The sequence below is a fragment of the Xyrauchen texanus genome, chromosome 35 (assembly GCF_025860055.1).
Source record: "Xyrauchen texanus isolate HMW12.3.18 chromosome 35, RBS_HiC_50CHRs, whole genome shotgun sequence".
In the NCBI taxonomy this organism is placed as follows: Eukaryota; Metazoa; Chordata; class Actinopteri; order Cypriniformes; family Catostomidae; genus Xyrauchen; species Xyrauchen texanus.
Window position 1 is genome coordinate 38,105,448 of NC_068310.1, and position 23,137 is coordinate 38,128,584.

The 23,137-nt window shown below is 38.9% G+C and overlaps 1 protein-coding gene across 4 annotated transcripts; it reads right to left on the reverse strand.

Annotated features, from left to right (window-relative positions):
• Positions 1-1,872: 1,872 nt before the first annotated feature.
• LOC127628920 (vitelline membrane outer layer protein 1-like) lies at positions 1,873-17,918 on the reverse strand. Of its 4 annotated transcripts, none has more exons than XM_052105901.1 (4): positions 15,946-16,279; positions 15,134-15,261; positions 14,896-15,012; positions 1,873-2,225 (listed from the first exon to the last, which is right to left on the reverse strand). In XM_052105901.1, the coding sequence occupies exons 1-4, from the start codon at positions 16,153-16,155 to the stop codon at positions 2,042-2,044; spliced, it is 639 nt and encodes a 212-aa protein (XP_051961861.1). In that variant the 5' UTR covers positions 16,156-16,279; the 3' UTR covers positions 1,873-2,041. The 4 variants fall into 4 exon arrangements, 3 of the variants coding, with proteins under 3 accessions (XP_051961861.1, XP_051961863.1, XP_051961862.1); XM_052105903.1 differs by lacking the exons at positions 14,896-15,012; positions 15,134-15,261; positions 15,946-16,279 and adding exons at positions 3,064-3,177; positions 3,299-3,414; positions 3,635-3,980 and having other exon boundaries at positions 1,884-2,225; XM_052105902.1 differs by lacking the exon at positions 1,873-2,225 and adding an exon at positions 13,703-13,996 and having other exon boundaries at positions 15,946-16,287.
• Between the last annotated feature and the right edge of the window lie 5,219 nt (positions 17,919-23,137).

Sequence of the window (23,137 nt, forward strand, 5' to 3'; positions counted from 1 at the left end):
TTCCCTCCCAGGTGAATAATGAGAATATCTGGAGCTGTAGCTTTGGCCCTGAGAGAGCGCAGAGCTGGAAACAGCTGCTCCCAGAGTCTGCCTCCTCTGCCGTCCCAGGTGATCTCACACTGAAGACCGAGGTTTCCGTCCAGGCGCTGCTCACAGAAGCGAGTATGCAGTGTGCGGATGATGGAACTGCCGACGATCCAAACACGTGAAGCCATCTCAAAGACGAGTGAGGGAATGTGATTTACAACCGGTATTTATGAGTGTTGCACGTTTGGTTCCTAAAGGTGTTACAGGCCCCACCCATTTCCAGATTCAATAATCGGCTCGTTCTTACATAGTAGAGCACGTTCGCACATGCGCAGTCTTCAAAAACGGTGCTTTATTTATTTATGTACCGTACAAAAACGGTACATAAATAACATTTGTATGTGTTCTAAACAAAAGACACAGGTTGTACTGAATGTCAGCTTGTTTATTTGGCTCAAGATAAGGATTTATTAAGTCCACATGTCATGCAAACAAGAAATGCTTCTAACTAGGTCGAGAGCTGTCGTTGCGAATGTTCGTTGGAGCTCTACAGCACACATCTTCTTCTCGACAGTCAAAGCGAGGTTATGTTATTGCCCATCATGCACAGCAACCCTAAAGGCACAGGGGTGGCGGTGCCACCGGCTTGGGCCCGTCAACGCTGCTCGCAGCTTTAATTTGTTAATGTTTTTCAAAGATTCGTTTTCGCAAATCGTGGATTCTGAATACATTGCCACAGATTTCGCTTACGCTTCGCAGTTTTTCGTTTGCTGTTTTGAGACAAACCTCTCGTGGGGGTGGGCTTAACAGTGATCTACTCTGATTGGATAGTGAGCTTTTGATGGACAGGTGCTCTCTGACCCGGATGTACAGACGTTACTCAGTGGCGCGCATATTGGAAAGCTCTCGCGGTGATTTGTAGTTATGCAATACGTCGTGCTTTGTTGTATTACTTACTAACAATATGTAAATAATATTTGACCTATAATTATATAATTTAATATTATATGAGACCTTCGATCGTCTAATAATCGTCTTCGATCAGTCTGTAAAGATGAGCTCTCAGGAGAGACACGGAGCGGCATCATCTTCCTCCTCCTCTTGTTTTTTATTTATTTTTTAAAACATTTTTTAAATTATTTTTTTAATGCAAAGAACAGGAACATACAAAAGAGAACGCATACGTACATCACATAATATCAACCAAAACAATAAAGAAGACAAAAATAAATAGAAAAAAAAATAAATAATAATAAAAAAAGATAATAATAATAATGTATATAACAATAAAAGAAGAGGTAGGGCATTACATCACACAAAAATGTTCACATGAAGAGATCAAATGCAGATTCTAACAGTCCTTATGGCTTTCTTATTAGTAGATACTGAAATCAAATTTAGATAATTTTCTATTTCTTTTAAGAAGACAGAGAAGATAGGTTTAAATATAGTGAACAAAGTATAGTTAAGTAATAACAGTTTGTTATTGAAGACAAAGTGTGCAATTTGTAGTATTTGGAATAAGCCAAATTACAGTATACTAAGTATACTTGAATTTGATCCAATTTAGCACACAAATGTACACTAAATACATTTAATGGTATGCTTTACTACAATTTAATTAAACTAAAATATACTTGGTACAAAATTAGCACACTTCAAGTTAACTAATCATTAACACACTGATCATTAGTCTGGTTTCAAGTATACTTTGCATATTTTCTTTTCACCAGGGCCCCTTCATCATTTGTTATTGCCCCCCAATGTTGGGCCTGGAGGGACCCGCCCAACCCAACATTACAACATAGTCTCGCTCGACCAATGGTGTGAGTTTGGGGTGGGACTACCTGTTTGGATGAACCATGGCAGACAGAAGGTGTTTAAAAACAACTTTTATTTTTGCAATTCCATTCGGGTGGCACAGAAACTACACAATGTAACTCAAATTAAACTGTAGATCAATGGTATTTTTCGTAGATGTAATTTCACATCATTCATTAACAGAATGTAATTTTTAGTCGCAGCAGTACATCATCACGTCATTGAGGGACGTATCATCTCCGCTGCCCTGTGGCAACTCAATTCTCGTCTTGATGCCGCAGATTCCTTTTCCTCGACATGTGTAGCTCCAGTCGCCCCAGTCGCCCCAATCCTGGCCGCTCCCATTCAGTACTTCCCCGCTGTCACTGCATGTGAATCTGGAGAAAATTCAGATTACAACAAGATTTAAACTAACATTCACTCGGTGTTTAGTAACACGGATAAAAACACTTAAAGCAAAAACACTCTTGAAATACCGTGACATTTTTTAATGTATTTTTTTGTATCACCTTTTTTCCCAAATTGGCTTGCCCAATTCCCACTACTTAGTAGTTCCTCATGGTGGTGCGGTTACTCGCCTCAATCCGGGTGGTGGAGGCGAGTCTCAGTTGCCTCCGCGTCTGAGACCGTCAATCCGCGCATCTTATCACGTGACTCATTGTGCATGACACCGCGGAGACTCACAGCACGTGGAGGCTCATGCTACTCTCCACAATCCACACACAACTCACCACACACCCCATTGAGAGAACCACTAATCACCACCACGAGGAGGTTACCCCATGTGACTCTACCCTCCTTAGCAACTGAGACAATTTGGTTGCTTAGGAGACCTGGCTGAAAAATGCCATGAAATTTGACTAGATCACTTGATATTAGTGACAGGTAACCCTCATTTGGGGCCAAGCACCGAAGGTGTGTAATCAGTTGGGTCAGATCTTCAGAGCAAGCCTCCCAATGTGCACTTGGACAGCAAAACGCTAGGATGCCGGATATGAACAAATAAGGATGTCAAAAGGTTATAAAAATGTTGAAATTGACTTCCATTGTAAGTGCTTCACTGTAAAACAGATTTGAGATTTTTTTTAAAGAAATGGAGTGGCAAGTGAAAATACATTTGTGTGGTAATCAACATTATACCACAGATGCTGTCAATTAAGCTTTAAGAAGACGAGATTAGGATGAGATCATGAGCTTGTGCTTAATTGTACTGACCTGATATTGTTTGCGGCTGTATCATCCCCACGTCCTTGGGCCGATTCTACTCTCAACTGAAAAGTTTTCAAGAATCCAGATGAGCACCAGTTTATATCTGTCCATGTTCCCCAGCTGAAGAAAGACCATTTTCATAAAAAAAGTTCAGTTTAAGCTTCTTGGAACAGGAGCTTAAACTGGTTACACTTCAAGTCAAACCTCAATGACTCCAATTAAAAACAAATGAAACCATTACCTTCCTACTTCTGACTGTACAGTTGAGTAGTGCTCATGACTATATGCGGAGTCAATGCAGTGAAGACGAATTCCATTGAGTGCGGTGTCGTCTCCATCGCCCAGCTTTTTTTCCACCTTCAGAAAAACATTACACACATGTAGTATACTTCAAGACAATTCTGTACTTTAGAACCACTAGCAATCTTGTAGAACTTGCTGGAACCCAGTCCATAGTGACTTTTCACTGTCTTCTTGACCAACAATTGAATATGCCATCTCTACATTTCATGGACCACCCCTACAGGGGTTTAAATATGCAAAATGATCTAGAACCACATTACAATAAATATGATACCTTAAGGCTAAACCCTGCGGCATATGTTCCGGTTGGACACATTTGCTGCCATCCCCAAGTCCCCCAGTGCATTCCGTTGGGCACTGTCAGCACTGATATGTATGACCTGCTGATGCTCCGCTCGAGACGTCCCAATGAAGACTGGATGCTGACATGGGGCCCTAAAATAACAAGCAGTGAAATCACATTCATGGAAAGGAACCGATACATTGTATTCTTGTAAGTTTCTCCAAAAAGAAAGAAAAATTCTGCTCGTTGGAATAATCTTTTCCTGAAGTCCAAAGCGGTTTTGACCCGGTCCGTTTCGGTCTGTCTGTTAGCAGAAACTGTGTGTTGGTTTACTCCAATTTCAGATATATATAGTGCATATCTGACTAGTCATAATTCAGCAGAACTGTGTGTTGGTTTATCAATTGCGTTCATTGAACTGTGTTTGAGCAGGAGAGATAAGGAGCTGCCGGGAAACCAGATCGAAATAATGACGCACGTGTTGTTGTTATTGCAGGTAATTTTATCATTTAATTTTCAGATTTGACTATCCACAATTGTGTTTTGACTAGTCAAATCTCCAATTTCAGATATCTGTTGTGCATTTTTGACTAGTAGTAATTCACAGTTAAGATATCTGCACTGCATATCTGACCAGTCATAATTCACAGTTAAGATATCTGCAATGCATATCTGACCAGTCATAATTCACAGTTAAGATATTTTGACCAGTCATTTGTTTCCTTAAGATTGCATTGAAAACTATTTTCAGAAACAGTGGATATAAAAAGTCTACACACCCCTGTTAAAACAGAAGGTTTTTGTGATGTAAATAACTAAAGATAAATCTTATCAGAATTTTTGCACCTTTAATTAAAAAATGACAACCTAACCCTAACCCTGAAAACCAAAGTGACAAAATTAAAATAAAAAATGTAGAATAACTAAATAAGAGTGCACATCCCTGAACTAATACTGAGTTGATGCCCCCATTGATTTTATTACAACACTCAGTCTGTTTGGATATGAGTATATTAACTCTACTTTACAAAAACATTCCAGATCGGTCAAAGTTGCCATGTATAATTCCAGGAAAAAAGTATTTGCCCCCTTAGCTACTAGAGAGAACAAATTTGAAATGTATTTGAAGGATAGCCCCTTGAGATGTACCATCTCGTTTTCGAGGGGGTCCTAGGAACAAACATGAATACAGAAAACGGGTTACATTATATATCACATAATACTTCACATTCATACCAACATTTAGCTCTCCATAACTATCTCCTCACATACAAGCCCTCTAAGTACATTGATACATTAAGTATACAATTATCACACATAACATAGCATGCAGGTTCAGTACCATAGAAAATAATGAAGTTCACATGATAATTGGAGATGGGTGTACTCAAAAGCAAGAGCATATATTCTGCAAATGATCATGTAGTAATGGCCTAAAGAAATTAAAGAGGTAATGGATCTAAGTACACTTGGTAAATTATTCCAATCTGAAGGAGCTTTAAATTTGAATGCCCGACGACCTACTTCTTTATTAATTTTAGGAACGTAAAAATATAATTGATCGGTGTGCCTTAAATTATGTGAAGAGCGAAATGGAATTAGATATTGTTTTAAATACAAAGGATAATTTAAGTAATAACATTTAAAAATAAACTGAAACCAGTGATAATGCCTTCTTGACTTTAAAGATAGCCAATTTAATAGTTCAAACATTTGGCAATGGTGTGTTTTGTATGGACACCTCAGTACAAATCTACAAAGATTATTATAAACAACATTAAGAGGACGAAGATTTGTAATGGAGGTGTTTTGGTAAATTATATCAGCATAGTCAAGGATTGGAAGTATTAACTGAGTAATAATTCTTTTTCTAACCTGTCGGGTAAAACAATTAATAGAGAAATAAAGTATTCTAATTCGATATGATATTTTCTTAATAACTAAGTCAATATGTGATCTAAATGACAATTGAGAATCAAGCAGAAGACCTAAATATTTAAACTCATCAACTTTTAACACTGGAGTTCCATCTGTAAAATGAATCAAGTAGTCAGTTTGTGGTGAGATTTGTTTTGTATTAAACAACATATAATAAGACTTCTTTTTATTTAGCAAAAGTTTGTTATAAGCAAACCAATTTTGAACTACGTCAAAGTCAGACTGAATTGATCGCTGAATAGAAAAGTAAATAACAGTATCATCCGCATATAACTGAATTTGACAATTAGAACAAACTTGTGGAAGATTATTTATAAAAATAGAAAACAATAGCGGCCCAAGAGATGAGCCCTGAGGTACTCCTCTATCAATAGTTTTAAAATCCGAACAACTTCCCTGATACAAAACGCATTGTTGTCTATAGTGTAAGTATGAATTAAACCAAAGTAAAGAAGATCTTGAAAGGCCAATATCATACAGTTTATCTAGAAGAAGATAATGGTCTACTGAATCAAAAGCTTTGGTTAAATCAATAAATAAGGCACCAGTTAAATTATTAGAATCAAAAGAAGATGTAATATCGTTAGTAATTTTTAGAAGAGCACTTGTTGTAGAGAAATTTGGTCGGAAGCTCGGACTGAAAAGGTGATATAATATTGGAATCATTAAAATATTTTGATAATTGAAAGAAAATTATTTTTTCAAATATTTTCACCACGCTATTAATTATTGAAATTGGTCTATAATTATTAATGTCATGTTGATCACCGTTTTTATACAATGGAGTAACTCTAGTACGTTTCCAAGATAATGGGGTAGTACATGTTGTCAATGATAGATTAAATAAATCAGACAAATGATAAGCCAGGACATGTGAGGCCATTTTCAGGAACTTGATTTCCAGCCCATCTGGACCTGCACTGCTATCTGAGTCTAAACTGTCGATAACTTGCTGAACTTCTATAGGACTGATGGATCTAAATGAGAAGGAGTTTTCACAAATATGATTAGGAGTATTAAAATTAGAATTGAGATCATATAGGACTACCTTTGGTAAAGTATTGATTAAATGTGTCAGCAATTTCAAATGAATCTTTAATAATTTCATTATTTATTCGTATGAAAATAGATTGTTTTTTTAGATGAAAAATTGGTTAAATTATTAATTCTTTCCCAGAATACTTTGGGATTGTTATAATCTGATGCTAGGCAGTCCTTAAAATATCCCATTCTGTAGAATCCCTTGTTGAGTGGTATTTTCTCCAAGCTCTATCTCTATCTTCGATTTATTAAATCACCATTTATCCAAAAGGTAGATGTCTTCCCTTAACTTTAATTATTTTCCAAGGTGCATGTTTATCAATGATTTTGGTAACTTCTGAATAAAAATAGTTCCATGCATCTTCAACAAATGGGATTAACTGAAATCTATCCCAGTTAATGTTAGTCATGTCTTGGATAAAGTGTTTATATAAAGTGTGATAAATGTAATTAATTTTGGAGGTAGTCGAGGTATGTTTATTTTCCAGACACAGTAGATCATAGAATGATCACTAAATGAGTCAGACAATCCTCCAGATGAGCTGATCCTATCTGGATGTGAGACTAGGATCCAGTCTAGCAAGGATGATGATTTGAAATCCGATCTGGTGGGTTCTGTTATAAGTTGTGTTAAATTTGAACTACTAAATAAATTACGATCTTGCCTACATGAGCCAGCTAACCAGTTATTATTAAAATCACCCAGAATGATCATTTCAGTGTGATCATCAAGGGAATTAATAGTTGATATAATACATTTAGTGGATTCAACCGGGGCTTTGGGGGGTCTATAAATATTACCTATTATTATTTGTTTATTTTTATGAAAAATTATTTTAACAAAGAGAGATTCAAAATACAAGGGATTCTCCTTTGGTGTAATAAGTTCTGAGACTAGAGTTGAGGACATATATGTGGCCACTCCTCCTCCTCTAGAGTCACGATCAACTCTATATAAAACATCATTGTCAAGTTTTATATCATCATCTGATATCGTACTATTGAGCCAGGTCTCAGAAAGTGTAATTACATTAGGTTTATTATAGGTAAGCCAGGCTCTTAAAAGGTCAATCTTGGGTAGTAAACTTCTAATATTCAGATGAATGATATACATACCTTTACTAAAGTTCATAATACAGTTTTGACATGACAATAAACAAAAAGTCCATCAGATAAAGCATAGCGGTAATAGGGACTAGCAGTAAAAAGGTAGAAAAGAGAGCTCATACACATATACATACACATTTCTACATAAAAACATAATCTAAACAAAAAAATTAAAATAAAAAATTTGCCAAGCTCAGTCTGCTTTTTAGCATTTTGTTAGATGGACTAAAGAATGTAAATAGTGAACTAAATATTACGGAGGTCCCATAGAAATATCACTAAGGAAGCCCTCTGCTTCCTCAGGGGAACGGAGAGTGGTGACCTTACCATCCACAGTTACCCTCAGTGTTGCAGGATACTGTAACGAGTACTTGATTTCCAGCTCTCGGAGTTTCTTCTTAATGGGATCAAACTGACGGCGTTTCTCGAGAAGAGCAGCGCTATAGTCTGGATAGAGGTAAATACGCGTTCCCTGGCATTGTAGATGCCCCTTCTCCCGGGCAAGTCGGAGAATTTTCATCTTATCCTGAAGGTTCAGGAGCTTTATCAGGATTGATCTTGCACCCGTTTTAAAGTTGAGATTACATACAGTTGGAGTACGATGTGCCCTTTCAATCACTGGAGGCGATGGGTAATTATCCGCACCAAGAAGCTGAGGAATAAGCTGCTGCATGAAGCCCAGTATGTCGCGGCCCTCTGCTTGTTCCGGTAGATGGAGAACAGGAGCCGGTTATATGACCGGCTCCTGTTCTCCATCTCCTCTGTTTTTTCTCTCAGGTGAGTGTTTTCCTTCTCTAGGATTTCAATACGTTTTTCCAGATCGGATACATTGTCTTCATTAGCGCTGACTCTTTGTTCCAATAGGGAGACTTGGTCTCCAATAGTTCACAGGAAGGCCTCTATTGTATTCAGACTCGTTTCTAGTTTATCCATTTTAGAATCAAAGTGTACAAGCAACTCGTTTTTCAGTTCTTGTATAACTTCAGTCATAGATTTGATGGAAGTCATTGTAGCACAATCACAATTGAGCAAAACACGCTCTTAATTGTCATCTATTTGTGCCGGTTTAGTTATAGAGTTGTTTAAGAGATGTTATCCTTTGTTAACAAATATGGAGATAGATGCATTGAGTCCACAATATTTAAAGAAAATAGTTCATAATGCAGACTTGAGCTTCAGCAAACACTCACGCTGTTGTCAATGCGGCCATCCCCAAATCATCCCCAAACACTCATACATGCACCCAATCTCACTCACACATACACTCAAACACACTTACACACATACATGCACACAATCTCACTCACACATACACTCAATGAATAGTTTCCCCAAATCTGTGAAACTATTCATAATGGGGTTCAGCTAGACCTGATTACTGCCAACCCTGTTCAATCACATCAACACCTATATACAATTTATATTATATGTTGGCTAAAAGGTCTCACCCAGCAGCACACTATGCCAAGGTCGAAAGAAATTCCAGAAATGATATGTGATTGTAATGGATCAGTCTAGGAAGAGTTACAAAGCTATTTCAAATGCTCTGGGACTCCAAATAACCAAATAATCAGAGTGAGAGCCATTATCTCCAAATGGAGAACACTTGGCACAGTAGTGAACCATCCCGGAAGTGGCCGTCCTTCCAATATTCCTCCAAGAGCACAGCGATGACTCATACAGGAAGTCACACAAATGACAAGGACAACATCCAAGGAACTGCAGCCATCTCTCGCACCGGTCACTGCTCATGACTCTATCAGACAGACACTGGGCAATAATGCCATCCATGGAAGAGTGGAATTCTGCTCTCGACCAGAAAATCCCAAAGGAGAACATCCTGTCATCAGTCCGTGAGTTGAAGCTCAAGCACAACTGGATTATGCAGCAAGACAATGATCCAGCGCACAGGAGTAAATCCACCTCTGAATGAATCAAAAGAAGCTAAATTAAAGTCCTTGAACCCGATTGGGATGCTGTGGCAGGACCTTAAACAGGCAGTTCATGCTCAAAACTCTCCAATGTGTCTGAACTAAAGCAGTTCTGTGAAGAAGAGCGGGACAGAATTCCCCCACAGTGTTGTGAAAGACCGATCTCCAGTTATCAGACACGTTTGATGCAGTTGTTGCTGCTAAAGGCGACACAACCAGATATTAACTTTAAGGGGGCAGTTAGTTTTTCACATGGGTGATATAGCTGTTGGATAACTTTTTTGTTTCAATAAAATATATATATATATATATATATATATATATATATATATATATATATTTGTGAAAACAGTATTTTGTGTTTACTCAGCTTGCCTTTGTTTTATGTCATAACTCGTTTGAAGATTAAAACAGTTTAGTATGAAAAATACTGGGAAATCAGGGAGGGGGCAAAAACTTTTTCACAGAACTGTAATTATAACAACAGGGAGTCTTTCAAAAGCAGCAAAAAAGGCTCTAAAGGATTTTAAAGATATTTAACCCGATGATAAACTGGATCCTTTGCTCGGCTAAATGCAAGTGTGAAAATCTTTAAATATTCAAATACTTTCTTCTGTCTCGGCTTAATATGCAGAGACAACTTTAAGTGCTATAAAAATGGCAGTTTGTTTGAGGGACCCAGGGCTGGATCTAAGGGAGTGCTGGGGTGGGCTTTGCCCCCCCAAATGATCCCTGTGCCCCCCACGTGCAAGTGAAGCACTTGGCGTTATGGCGCCAAACAAATGCGCTGGAAAAACCAACACTGGCATTAACAACCATCCCCCCTGCTCATTGCCCCCTAGTGAAAAAAAGTATACTTTATTTTATTTGCAATATATTCTCTTTTTAATTGTATATTGCAAATATACTAACCAAAAATGCACTATATTTAAATATATTTAAAGTATATTAGCATCATGCGTTTACCAATTTTCACAATACAACTTTTAACACACTTTAAAATAATTGTACTTCAGTATATTATCTAAAAATATACTTGAAGTGTAAATTCTGATTCTTTTTTAAAAGTGTATTTATTTGAACTTTACTTAAAAAATTATTTTAGGCGAGTGTCCATCAGGCGCAAGTGTAACAATGAACGTTTCAGCAACAAAAAATAACAATGCGTAGTTTGTGTGTGGCCCACTGATCTATATATAAAACTGGATTGCTCATAGAAATCTAAACTGCCAGCAGTAGGTGAAGCTACCGGAAGTGCTCTGGCGGCCATCTTACTATTCCCTACCGACTGTCACGATTCCCTTGTTGTCTGCCCTGGGTCTCACTTGTCTTTGTTAAAGGTCCCCTGACATGCTTCTTTTTGTAGGCTTTGATATAGGCCTTGGTCCCTAGTACTGTATCTGAAATCTCTTTTACAAAATTCAGCCTTGGTACAGAATTATAGCCACTACAAGCCAACCCATAATGAGCTTTCCTTCAGACATGCCGTTTCGGTGTCTGTAGTTTTAAATGCTAATGAGGAGGAGAAAGGCGGGGCAAGGTGTAGTGTGGGTGTTTACATTGGATATATTGCAATGGCACTTAGACACGCAGTCGTTCAGATGTTGCGAACGCATCTTTTCACTCATTCACACCATAAGACGATATTAAAGTGTTAATATCTACATCTTTAAAGAAATATCAACAGTAAAACCTTTACCTCTCCTAAAAAAAGAAAGAAAAATTACCTACCTTTCGGAGTTGTTCGCGTCACTGCCGTAGTGATTTCGATGACGTGAAGTCGCGAACACCGCAGTGCGTGAGCTGTTATTCAGTGCGTATGAGAACTGTCAGCGCAATGTTTCGCGCGATGGTCGTTTTCCTTCAAAGTGGTGGGATTTCTCTTACAAATAGCCTACGTTCAGTCAAAGAGCTGCGAACGCAGTCAATAGTTTTAGAAATCCATGGTAACCGAGAAAGCCCTCCACAACTTCGCTCTACTGTGACCGAGTAAATGAAATTTATCCATCGATCCTTCTGGGGATTGGATGAAGGAAGTAAAAAAAAGACTTCTGTGATCATTTGTGCATTCAATTATTGAGCAACTTTTGTGCTTCGAGCTCATGTGTTTTCTCATTGGCGGGTCAAATTCTCTGGGCGGGCAAAGCAGAGAAGGGGGAGGTAACCTCCCCCTATATGACGTCATATAGGGGGAGATTCAAGATCAGCCCGTCTGAGATCTCATTTTCTCACAGGCAGAGAAAGATAGCCAAAACTCGGTTTACACCGACTGAACTTTCTAGACACGAGGGGACCAAATACAGGCTAGGGGAACTAATATAAATGTTAAAAAACCTCAGAAAGTGAAAATTTCATGTCAGGGGACCTTTAAAGAAACTACACTTCCCATGATCCCCGGCCCTCATCACAGCCAGCCCTGTGTCATTGTGCTCACCTGATTGTAGTTTGTCATCATTATGTCTCCAAGTGTATAAACCCTGTTTGTTCTTCATTCCCTTGTCGATCGTTGATGTATGTGGATGCCTGTTTTCCCGTCTATATTACCCCGTCTGTTAACTCTTCCGTGTTTTTGTTTACTGTTTTCCATCGTGGATGTTTTCTTTGTTCGTGTGTTTTCGTGTTGCCCTATTATTCTAATAAAGTATCGCTGCGTTTAGATCCTCGTCTGTCTTCCTGCACATCATAACACCGACAGAGGGCATCGCGGCATGTGCGGCGTTTAACCGCGAAACAACACTCACTTAAGGATGTGGCTAAAGTGCCCACAGGTTGTAGTTTATACAGGCTATGTACCTATTAACCACAAATTAGTCGTTATCCCCATGTAGAGTGAGCATAACGATCATAATCTTTAATAATCAACAGTAAAAATACAACAACAAAGTGTATTAATTCCCCCTTTTAAAGCAAAAGGTATCCAATAGCGACATCTGCAGATTGTTACAGAATACAACAATATATATATACAGATCAGTGGTGTGGCCGCTGTTCCAAAATTAATTAATGTATTTATTGTTTCAGCGTTCTTTTAATTTAAAAGCATGATGGTGTTGAAATTATAGCTGTTTATCCTGCTATTAGTAGTTTGGAGGCGGAACTATTAATTGCGGCGCTCGTGTTCCGCCCGGAACTAATTAAGAAAACACCTGTTGAGCGAAGCGCCAAAAAAGACGACAGAAAAGAGATCAGCGACAGCTACACAAAGTAATAAACATGTAAGCAGACAAACCTAGAAGAAAGAAGCGAGGAGAAAAATAAAGGCAGATTTATCCCCTCATAAGAGACAGGCAGCCTACAAGGTATTTTAACCATGACCTCGTGCCTCATGTCTGTCATTGGAGGGAGCTACAGTTGGTACATTTTGTTATGTTTTACAATTATAAAACCATGTGAGATTTAAATAAACACTGTCTGTTATTGAAGTTCTGTTATTTATTGTAATGGCCTTGAAAACAAGTGCATTCATCATTGGGTAAAAAAAAGTCCCCAAGAAATTCAGCTTCAGTATGCAGGTAACACATTTAAAGTACTGTCTTGTGTAAGACGATGTAATGTTTAAAGTATAGTGAACAAAGTATAGCTAAGTAATAACAGTTTATTATTGAAGACAAAGTGTGCAATTTGTAGTATTTGGAATAAGCCAAATTACAGTATACTAAGTATACTTGAATTTGATCCAATTTCGCACACAAAAGTAAACTAAATACATTTAATGTTATGTTTACTACAATTTAATTAAACTAAAATATACTTGGTACAAAATTAGCACACTTTAAGTTAACTAATCATTAACACACTTGAAGCATACTTATCATTAGTCTGGTTTCAAGTATACTTTGCATATTTGTTTTCACCAGGGCCCCTTCATCATTTGTTATTGCCCCCCAATGTTAGATTTCTAGATCCGGGCCTGGAGGGACCCGCCCAACCCAACATTACAACATAGTCTCGCTCGACCAATGGTGTGAGTTTGGGGTGGGACTACCTGTTTGGTTGAACAATGGAAGACAGAAGGTGTTTAAAAACAACTTTTATTTTTGCAATTCCATTGGGGTGGCACAGAAACTACACAATGTAACTCAAATTAAACTGTAGATCAATGGTATTTTTCGTAGATGTAATTTCAAATCATTCATTAACAGAATGTAATTTTTAGTAGCAGCAGTACATCATCACGTCATTGAGGGCCGTATCATCTCCGATGCCCTGTGGCAACTCGATTCTCGTCTTGATGCCGCAGATTCCTTTTCCTTGACACGTTTTGCTCCAGTAGCCCCAGTCGCCCCAATCCAAGCCGCTCCCATCCAGTACTACCCCGCCGTCACTGCATGTGAATCTGGAGAAAAATCAGATTACAACAAGATTTAAACTAACATTCACTCGGGTGTTTAGTAACACGGATAAAAACACTTAAAGCAAAAACACTCTTGAAATACAGTGACATTTTTTAATGTATTTTTTTGTATCACCTTTTTTCCCAAATTGGCTTGCCCAATTCCCACTACTTAGTAGTTCCTCATGGTGGCATAGTGACTCACCTCAATCCGGGTGGCGGAGGACGAGTCTCAGTTGCCTCCGCGTCTGAGGCCGTCAATCCGCGCATCTTATCATGTGACTCATTGTGCATGACACCGTGGAGACTCACAGCACGTCGAGGCTCATGCTACTCTCCACGATCCACACACAACTCACCACACACCCCATTGAGAGAACCACTAATCACCACCACGAGGAGGTTACCCCATGTGACTCTACCCTCCTTAGCAACTGAGACAATTTGGTTGCTTAGGAGACCTGTCTGAAAAATGGCATGAAATTTGACTAGATCACTTGATATTAGTGACAGGTAACACTAATTTGGGGCCAAGCACCAAAGGTGTGTAATCAGTTGGGTCAGATCTTCAGAGCAAGCCTCCCAAAAATGACAAACCAGAAGTGTGCATCCGTTTGAAGCACATGCATCATAAAGTTGGTGCATTTGAGCACTTGGACAGCAAAACGCTAGGATGCCGGATATGAACAAATAAGGATGTCAAAAGATTATAAAAATTTTGAAATTGACTTCCATTGTAAGTGCTTCACTGTAAAACAGATTTGAGATTTTTTTAAAGAAATGGAGTGGCAAGTCAAAATAGATTTGTGTGGTAATCAACATTATACCACAGATGCTGTCAATTAAGCTTTAAGAAGACGAGATTAGGATGAGATCATGAGCTTGTGCTTAATTGTACTGACCTGATATTGTTTGCGGCTGTATCATCCCTCACCCATCCTTGGGCCGATTCTACTCTCAACTGAAAAGTTTTCAAGAATCCAGATGAGCACCAGTTTATATTTGTCCATGTTCCCCAGCTGAAGAAAGACCATTTTCATAAAAAAAATTCAGTTCAAGCTTCTTGGAACAGGAGCTTAAACTGGTTACACTTCAAGTCAAACCTCAATGACTCCAATTAAAAACAAATGAAACCATTACCTTCCTACTTCTGACTGTACAGTTGAGTAGTGCTCATGACTATATGCGGAGTCTCTGGACGGGTCAATGCAGTGAAGACGAATTCCATTGAGTGCGGTGTCGTCTCCATCGCCCAGCTTTCTTTCCACCTTCAGAAAAACATTCCACACATGTAGTATACTTCAAGACAATTCTGTACTTTAGAACCACTAGCAATCTTGTAGAACTTGCTGGAACCCAGTCCATAGTGACTTTTCACTGTCTTTATAGTATATTTTTCAATATTCTAGTATGTTTTTATATCAAAGTACTTATATGAGTTTCCTGGCCTTTGTGTGACCCAGGAGAGAGCATATGAGGTTACTAAAAGTGTTGATGCTGCAGAGGCCACAAAGAGCACCAGCTGTAACAAAATAATGAGGCTAAGGACCTTGAAGATTGACTAAAGCCAAGTTTCTACCAGTAAAAAGATATCAAAAGGCTCTGTGAGATAATGGTGGCAAATAGTATCCATTGGTTACAAAAATAATGAAGGGGCATAGAAATGAGATAATGCCAGATTAACAAACTGTATAGAAGAGGAGATTTTGGACTAAGAGTGTCAGAACGGACAGCTGACCGGTCTCATGTTTGTTGGTGTTCAATAAACTACAACTTTGGCATCTGGAACTCAAGACTCCAAGAGTTTTCTTGCATCTTAGAGAAGTTCTTTGCGATTTTCCACGACATCTTGACCAACAATTGAATATGCCATCTCTACATTTCATGGACCACCCCTACAGGGGTTTTAAGATACAAAATGATCTAGAACCACATTACAATAAATATGATACCTTGAGGCTAAACCCTGCAGCATATGTTCCGGTTGGACACATTTGCTGCCATCCCCAAGTCCCCCAGTGCATTCCGTTGGGCACTGTCAGCACTGATATGTATGACCTGCTGATGCTCCGCTCGAGACGTCCCGATGAAGACTGGATGCTGACATGGGGCCCCAAAATAACTAGCAGTGAAATCACAGTCATGGAAAGGAACCGATACATTGTTTCAGAATGTATTGTTGTAGCTTCTCCAAAAAGAAAGAAAAATTCTGCTCGTTGGAATAATCTTTTCCTGAAGTCCAAAGCTGTTTTGACCGGTCCGTTTCAGTCTGTCTGTTAGCAGAAACTGTGTTGGTTCACTCCAATTTCAGATATATATTGTGCATATCTGACCAGTCATAATTCAGTTAAGTTATCTGCAATGCATATCTGACCAGTCATAATTCACAGTTAAGATATTTTGACCAGTCATTTGTTTCCTTAAGATTGCATTGAAAACTATTTTCAGAAACAGTGGATATAAAAAGTCTACACACCCCTGTTAAAACAGAAGGTTTTTTTGATGTAAATAACTAAAGATAAATCTTATCAGAATTTTTGCACCTTTAATGTAAACATCACAACCTATGCAATGCCACTGAAAACCAAAGGGACAAAATAAAAATAAAAAATGTAGAATAACCTAACTAAATAAGAGTGCACATCCCTGAACTAATACTGAGTTGATGCATGGTGGTGGCATAATGGGCAACAGCACAGAACTGGTAATCAGAAGGTTGCTGGTTTGATCCCCACAGCCACCACCATTGTGTCCTTGAGTAAGGCACTTAACTCCAGGTTGCTCCAGGGGGATTGTCCCTGTAATAAGTGCACTGTAAGTCGCTTTGGATAAAAGCGTCTGCCAAATGCATAAATGTAAATTTTGAAGCATCCATTGATTTTTGGATACCAGTCTATTAGCTTGGCACATCTTGACTTGGTAATATTTTCCCACTCTTCTTTGCAAAAACACTCCAGATCTGTCAAATTGCGAGGACATCTCCTGTGCACGGCCCTCTTCAGGCCCCCCCCACAGATTTTCTATAGGATTCGGGTCTGGACCATTCCAAAACATTCCTCTTTTTTTGCTGAAGCCATTCTTTTGTTGATATGGACCATTGTCATGCTCAAAGATGAAAGATCTCTTCATTTTCAGCTTTCTAGCAGACGCCAGAAGGTTGTGTGCCAAAATTGACTGGTACTTGGAGCTATTTAGGACTCCTTCCACCTTCACTAAAGCAGCCCCAAAGCATGATGCTGGCACCACCATGCTTCACCATGGGTATGCTGTTCTTTTGCTGATGTGCGGTGTTGTTTTTGCACCAAACATACCCTTTGCAATTTTGGCAAAAAGTAAAATCTTGGTCTCATCAGACCATAGCACATTTTCCCACATGATTTTGGGAGGCTGGATACAGGTTTTTGCCAGGCTTGGATGTATTTTTCATCAGAAAAGGCTTGCGTCTTGCCACCCTGCCCCATAGCCCAGACAGATGAAGAATACGGGAGACAGTTGTCACATGTACGAGCAACCAGTACTTGCCAGAAAGTGCTGCAGCTCCTTTAATGTTGCTGTAGGCCTCTTGACAGCCTCCCTGACCAGTTTCCTCTTTGTCTTATAATCAATTTTGGAGGGACGTCCTGTTTTTGATAATGTCACTGTTAGGCCACACTTTCTCCTCTTGTTGATGACTGTCTTCACAGTGATCCATGGTATATCTAATGCCTTGGTATTTTTTTGTAGCCCTCACCTGAGCGATAACTTTCAAGAATGAGATTCCTTGGGCCGATTGTACTCTCAACTGAAAAGTTTTCAAGAATCCAGGCTGCTCCTCTCCTCATGTTTTAACTTGGTTATGCTTCAAATCAAACCTCAATGACTCCAATTTAAAAAAAAAAATGAAACCATTACCTTCCTACTTCTGACTGTACAGTTGAGTAGTGCTTATGACTATATGCAGAGTCTCTGGACGGGTCAATGCAGTGAAGACGAATTCCATTGAGTGCGGTGTCGTCTCCATCGCCCTGATCTCCTTCCACCTTCAGAAAAACATCACACACATGTAGTATACTTCAAGACAATTCTGTACTTTGAACCTCTAGCAATCTTGTAGAGCTTGCTGGAACCCAGTCCATAGTGACTTTTCACTGTCTTGTTGACCAACAATTGAATATGCCATCTCTACATTTCATGGACCACCCCTACAGGGGTTTAAACATGCAAAATTATCTTTTATTATTGTAAATATGTTTAGTCAGGAAGAGACCATCTGACCGACATGAAATATAATCAACCACATTTTGCTTGTTTTTATTTGCCGTTTAGGTGCTGATCTCTATGACCTTCAGTCTCCTTGTGAGTGACCGACAGTATAGAAAACAAATGAGCGAAAATGTGTTCAGACTTCGTAATCACAAGGACAGATTGGGTTTTCTAACACTCAATACTGTGATACTTATAAAGGTGGCTCAGCTTTGGGTTACTGACCAGAAGATTGTGGGTTCAAGCCCCAGCACCACCAAGATGCCACTTTTGAGCAACGCCCTTGACCCTATCTGCTCCAGGGGCACTGTATCATGGCTGACCCTGCAATCTGACCCCAACTTGGCTCCGCCCTGCTCAGCTAAGCGGCATCTGGGCAGAGCGAGTTTTAAAAAGTGTCATTAAATGTCTATGTGTTTGTAAAGCCGATCCCAGCTTCCTCCTTACCTGCTTAATTGTTACCCTGGGATATACGAAAAAAAGAATTTCACTGTATATGTGCAAATGTGTAATGTGTGACAAAATAAAGGCTTCTTCCTTAAAGGTACATGGTTTCAACACAATGAACATCATCCTCCTGAGGCCCGAGCGTGACTGCGGTGTGCATTTTCCATTTCTCTTTTTGATTTGTAACTAATATCATCTGTTACGCTATGTCATGCTCTATTAGATGAGTCCGAGTAGGAGCATAAACTCAACTCTTTGTTGACCAGGTAAATGTTTCACCAACTGTTCCGTATTAGCCACCGTTTCATAATTTTGTAAACGTGGCTGTAAAAGATATTCATCGGGTGTCACAACATCTTCTGATACAGCTGTCATTGGGGAAGAAGCCACAGCCATTGCAACAGCTTCCGGAGTTGCCTCAGCCACATGTAAACCATCACAAAGAACTTCAAGTGGTCCACGCACTTTATGCCCAAAAACCAAGTCAGTGGGACTAAACCCTAAACAGTCCTGGAACACTTCCCGAGCTGCCAGAAACAACCATGGCAAACCCTCTTCCCAATCACGATTTAGCTCCACACAATAATCCCAGAACAGATATTTTAAGGCCTGGTGGAAGCGTTCCAGAACTCCTTGACTCTGTGCATGGTAGGCAGTAGATCGATTATGCCTCACCCCGAGCCATCTTAACACCTCCTGAAATATACCAGAGGTAAATCTAGTTCCTTGGTCACTTTGAATGACCTTAAGAATCCCAAATATTGATATAAATTGAGTCAATGCCTTAACTACGCAACGAGTCGTGATGGAACGGAGAGGATAAGCAGCTGGATATCTCGTATTTTGACACATTACAGTAAAGAGGTAGGTGTTACCAGATTTCGACGGTGGTAACAGACCAACACCGTCTACTACCGAGTGTAGGAATGGTGGATCCACAACTGGGATAGGATATAAGGGGACTGGTTTGAGAGGTTGGTGACCCTGAAATGACCAGCTACATCTCCATGGGCATTTTTCGGAACGGTTTCTCTGCATGACCTAACAATACCTCCTTACCAGATAGCCACTTACTATGTATGCCATCTTCAACAAAATAACCACTTGCTACTTCCCCTAACTTATTAGAAGGCAAAACAGAAGTAAACGTCTCCTTTAAAGTGTTTTCCTCCTGTTGAGCTTTAATCAACTCCCTGCGTGAGGTGAAAGAGAACAGGGAGACATAGACCTGACCTGACATAGACCTGACTATCTGCTACACCAGGAGTGCCCACACTTTTTTGTGTGATGATCAACTTTTAAATGACCAACTCAATAAGTTGAACTCAACTAAAAAAAACACAGTTTCATTTAAAATAAGAAAATGCTTGTTGGGACTACTGCATGTATCCCTACATGGAATCCATCTTGTAATTAATAAACAAATATATAATAATGTTCAATGTTGATATCATTCAGTTTTAAAACTAAACCCAAAACACCTACAGCACAATAGATTACAATAGTCAGGGCATTTACCTTATTCTTATGACGAGTAAATATTGACCAGGCGAGGTTTTGTTTATTATGTTGCCATGACAACTAGGTTTGCGCATATGCGCCTTCCAAGGACTTCTGAGAACAGAGCGTGAAATTGCGATACTACTGCCCGGATTAGCTACTGTCTGATTCCATTCAGTTTTGCCTAATCTGGGCAGTAGTATCGCAATTCAGCTGTTCTCAGAAGTCTCTGAAGCGCATATGCTAAACCTAGTTGTTATGGCAACAGAATAAACAAAACCTCGCTTGGTCAATATTTACTCGTCAAGTGCAAGTCAGACAGAAACTAAAAGAATGAAAGACATATTTATTTTTATTAAAATTTAACGAAAGTACATTTACATTTTGTGCGATCTACCAGCATTGCCTTTGCGATCGACTGGTAGATTGCGATCGGCGTATTGGGCACCCCTGTGCTACACTATGTGTAGAATTGCCTTCTGAGCCTTACCTTGGAACACACGGCCACAATAATGTTTGTTCTCTATCTTTCCATCCCATCAAATTTGCTAAGCGCTCAAATAAGCTAAAGAAATTGTCCAACTCATCTTCACTAAACTTGGGCATAAGACTAAAGCTGCGTTCACACTGCCAGCGACAAACCAACCTCATCTCATTCATTTTCAATGAGAGCTGGAGACTTCCGGCAACGCAACTGTTGACGACCGAATGTGGGCGTGTCCAGCGACGTGACAAATTTTAGAAATGTTCAGCTTTATGCAAATGAAGTGCGACTATCGGGAGCGACAGCCAATACGAGAGAAGATGGTAGCTCGCATGATCCTAATATTTTAATAATAATATTAATTGAAAAGAAACGGTGCTGTTTAGACTCTCCACACACACTACTAACGACCTAACCGCCAGCCACTGGCGACAAAACGACCTCATCTCATTCGTTTTCAATGAGAGCTGGCGACTTCCGGCAACACGAGCGATGACGACCGTTGGCAACCAAATGTGGGCGTGTCCAGCGACGTTACAATTTGAGAAATGTTTAACTGTATGCAAATGAAGAGCGAGTATCGGGAGCGACAGCCAATAAGAGAGAAGATTGTACAGCTCGCATGATCCTAATATTTTAATAATAATATTAATTGAAAAGAAACGGTGCTGTTTAGACTCTCCATACACACCACTAATGACCTAACCGCTGGCGACATGCAGGGACAAAGTAGCTGGCAGTGTGAACGCAGCTTAAGACTTCTTGCAACATCAAAACACTGCAAAAATGAGTTTACCCATTTGTGACAATATTGCACAATATTAGACCGAGCCTCTAACTTACCTTCTCTTAGTTTACAAAGTTCAATTTCTTGACCTATTTTACTATTTTCCATTTCTAAAAGCATCAAGTCTGTCTGTTGCTCATAAGTTAAGGAAGGAAAACTTTTTTGAGGATGAACTTGCTCTTTAGGGTCTTGAACTTCAGACACAGCAGGTTTCCCAGGCCTAGTTGTAAACACACCCAAATCTGCCACTGATGCTGATTTTACTATCAATACACCCTCTTTTAGACGTTTATCTTTAGTTGTGAACATGGCTGTAGCCAGCTATGAGGTCACCGAGGTCTGGATTTAAGTCATTTTTTCATATTAAAAATAATAATTTTGATGCTATGTACAACTGAATAAAAAAATAAAAAAAGAACCGGTTGATAACACCTTTGAGTGTCTGCATATATATTTATAATGTAGTTTAGACAGTATATGGATTCTTTAGTGTGCGTAAATAATACAAGAGTGTGATAAAATGGCGCTACCTCAAACTGCAGCGCGTTTTGACAGGCAGAGCAGAATAAAAACGGGACCGGCCTCGTTAATCTCGTGAACCTGCTCTGCGCATGCGCCGTGCTGTCCCGCGTTTAACACAGCGCGAGTCACGTGAGACCCGTTTGAATTTGACACAGAATTCTCTGTTATAAACCATCTGATACGAGACACTTAAAGACTCTGTACTACAGAAAAACAACATTAAACATCCCGTCATATTAAACTACATTGACGAGAGGTAAACAGGAAAACATTGTTCCACTCACAACGGTAATTACAGGCGTTTCATTCCTCAAATCAGCACCATTATAGAAATATACACCGTTACTATAGTAACATTAACTGTAGTAGTAACTATGGTATTTTGTCAGAAATAGTGTATATATTTGTAATATATGAGCCTACAAAAATATGAAATATTGTATATTAGGGCAATAAAAGTCACTTTTATGGAGTTTTTTTAAAAATGTATTATTATTTCTACATGTGTTTTAGGATATTGTTTTTCATTACAAATTCCATAGATTATTACTATTTTTATTTTATTTTTAGAAATTAATTACATACAATAATTACATCTAAACATGGTGATCTTTTTTTTATTGATTTTTTTACCTGTGATTAATGTGATTTTACTAATACCATAGTTAAAATCTGGTTACTATGCACGTAGGCCTACAATGGTAAACTGTCATAAATGCAACTACAAAGCAGAATTTAACAAAAAAGCGTTAAGCATTGACACTCATGAATTAAGTATGAAGTTATGATATTTTTCTGCTTTGTAAATATGTTCAGTTCTAATTAACTTTAATTGAAAAATGTGAATTAAAGGTAGCTACACTCAATAACTCTTTGTTTGTGTCATCTTGGACTGACAGTGACATCTAGTGGTGTGGAACAGCATCATTTAAAATCAGCAGTTTTCAGTTACAGATGCCATTAATTCACTATTCACAATCAACCATGATTAATTTAATCAATGAGTGAAAGTGTTCAATAAAAAGATGGTTACCTGAGATTAAGCCAGTAGTATTCAGCTGATCATGTGATTCTAAAATGGCCGCCCCATGAGGGCACCCCTGCTCCATGTAGAATAAAACAGCTTTTATAAGGTCACTGATATGACTACAGTCCTCATCTC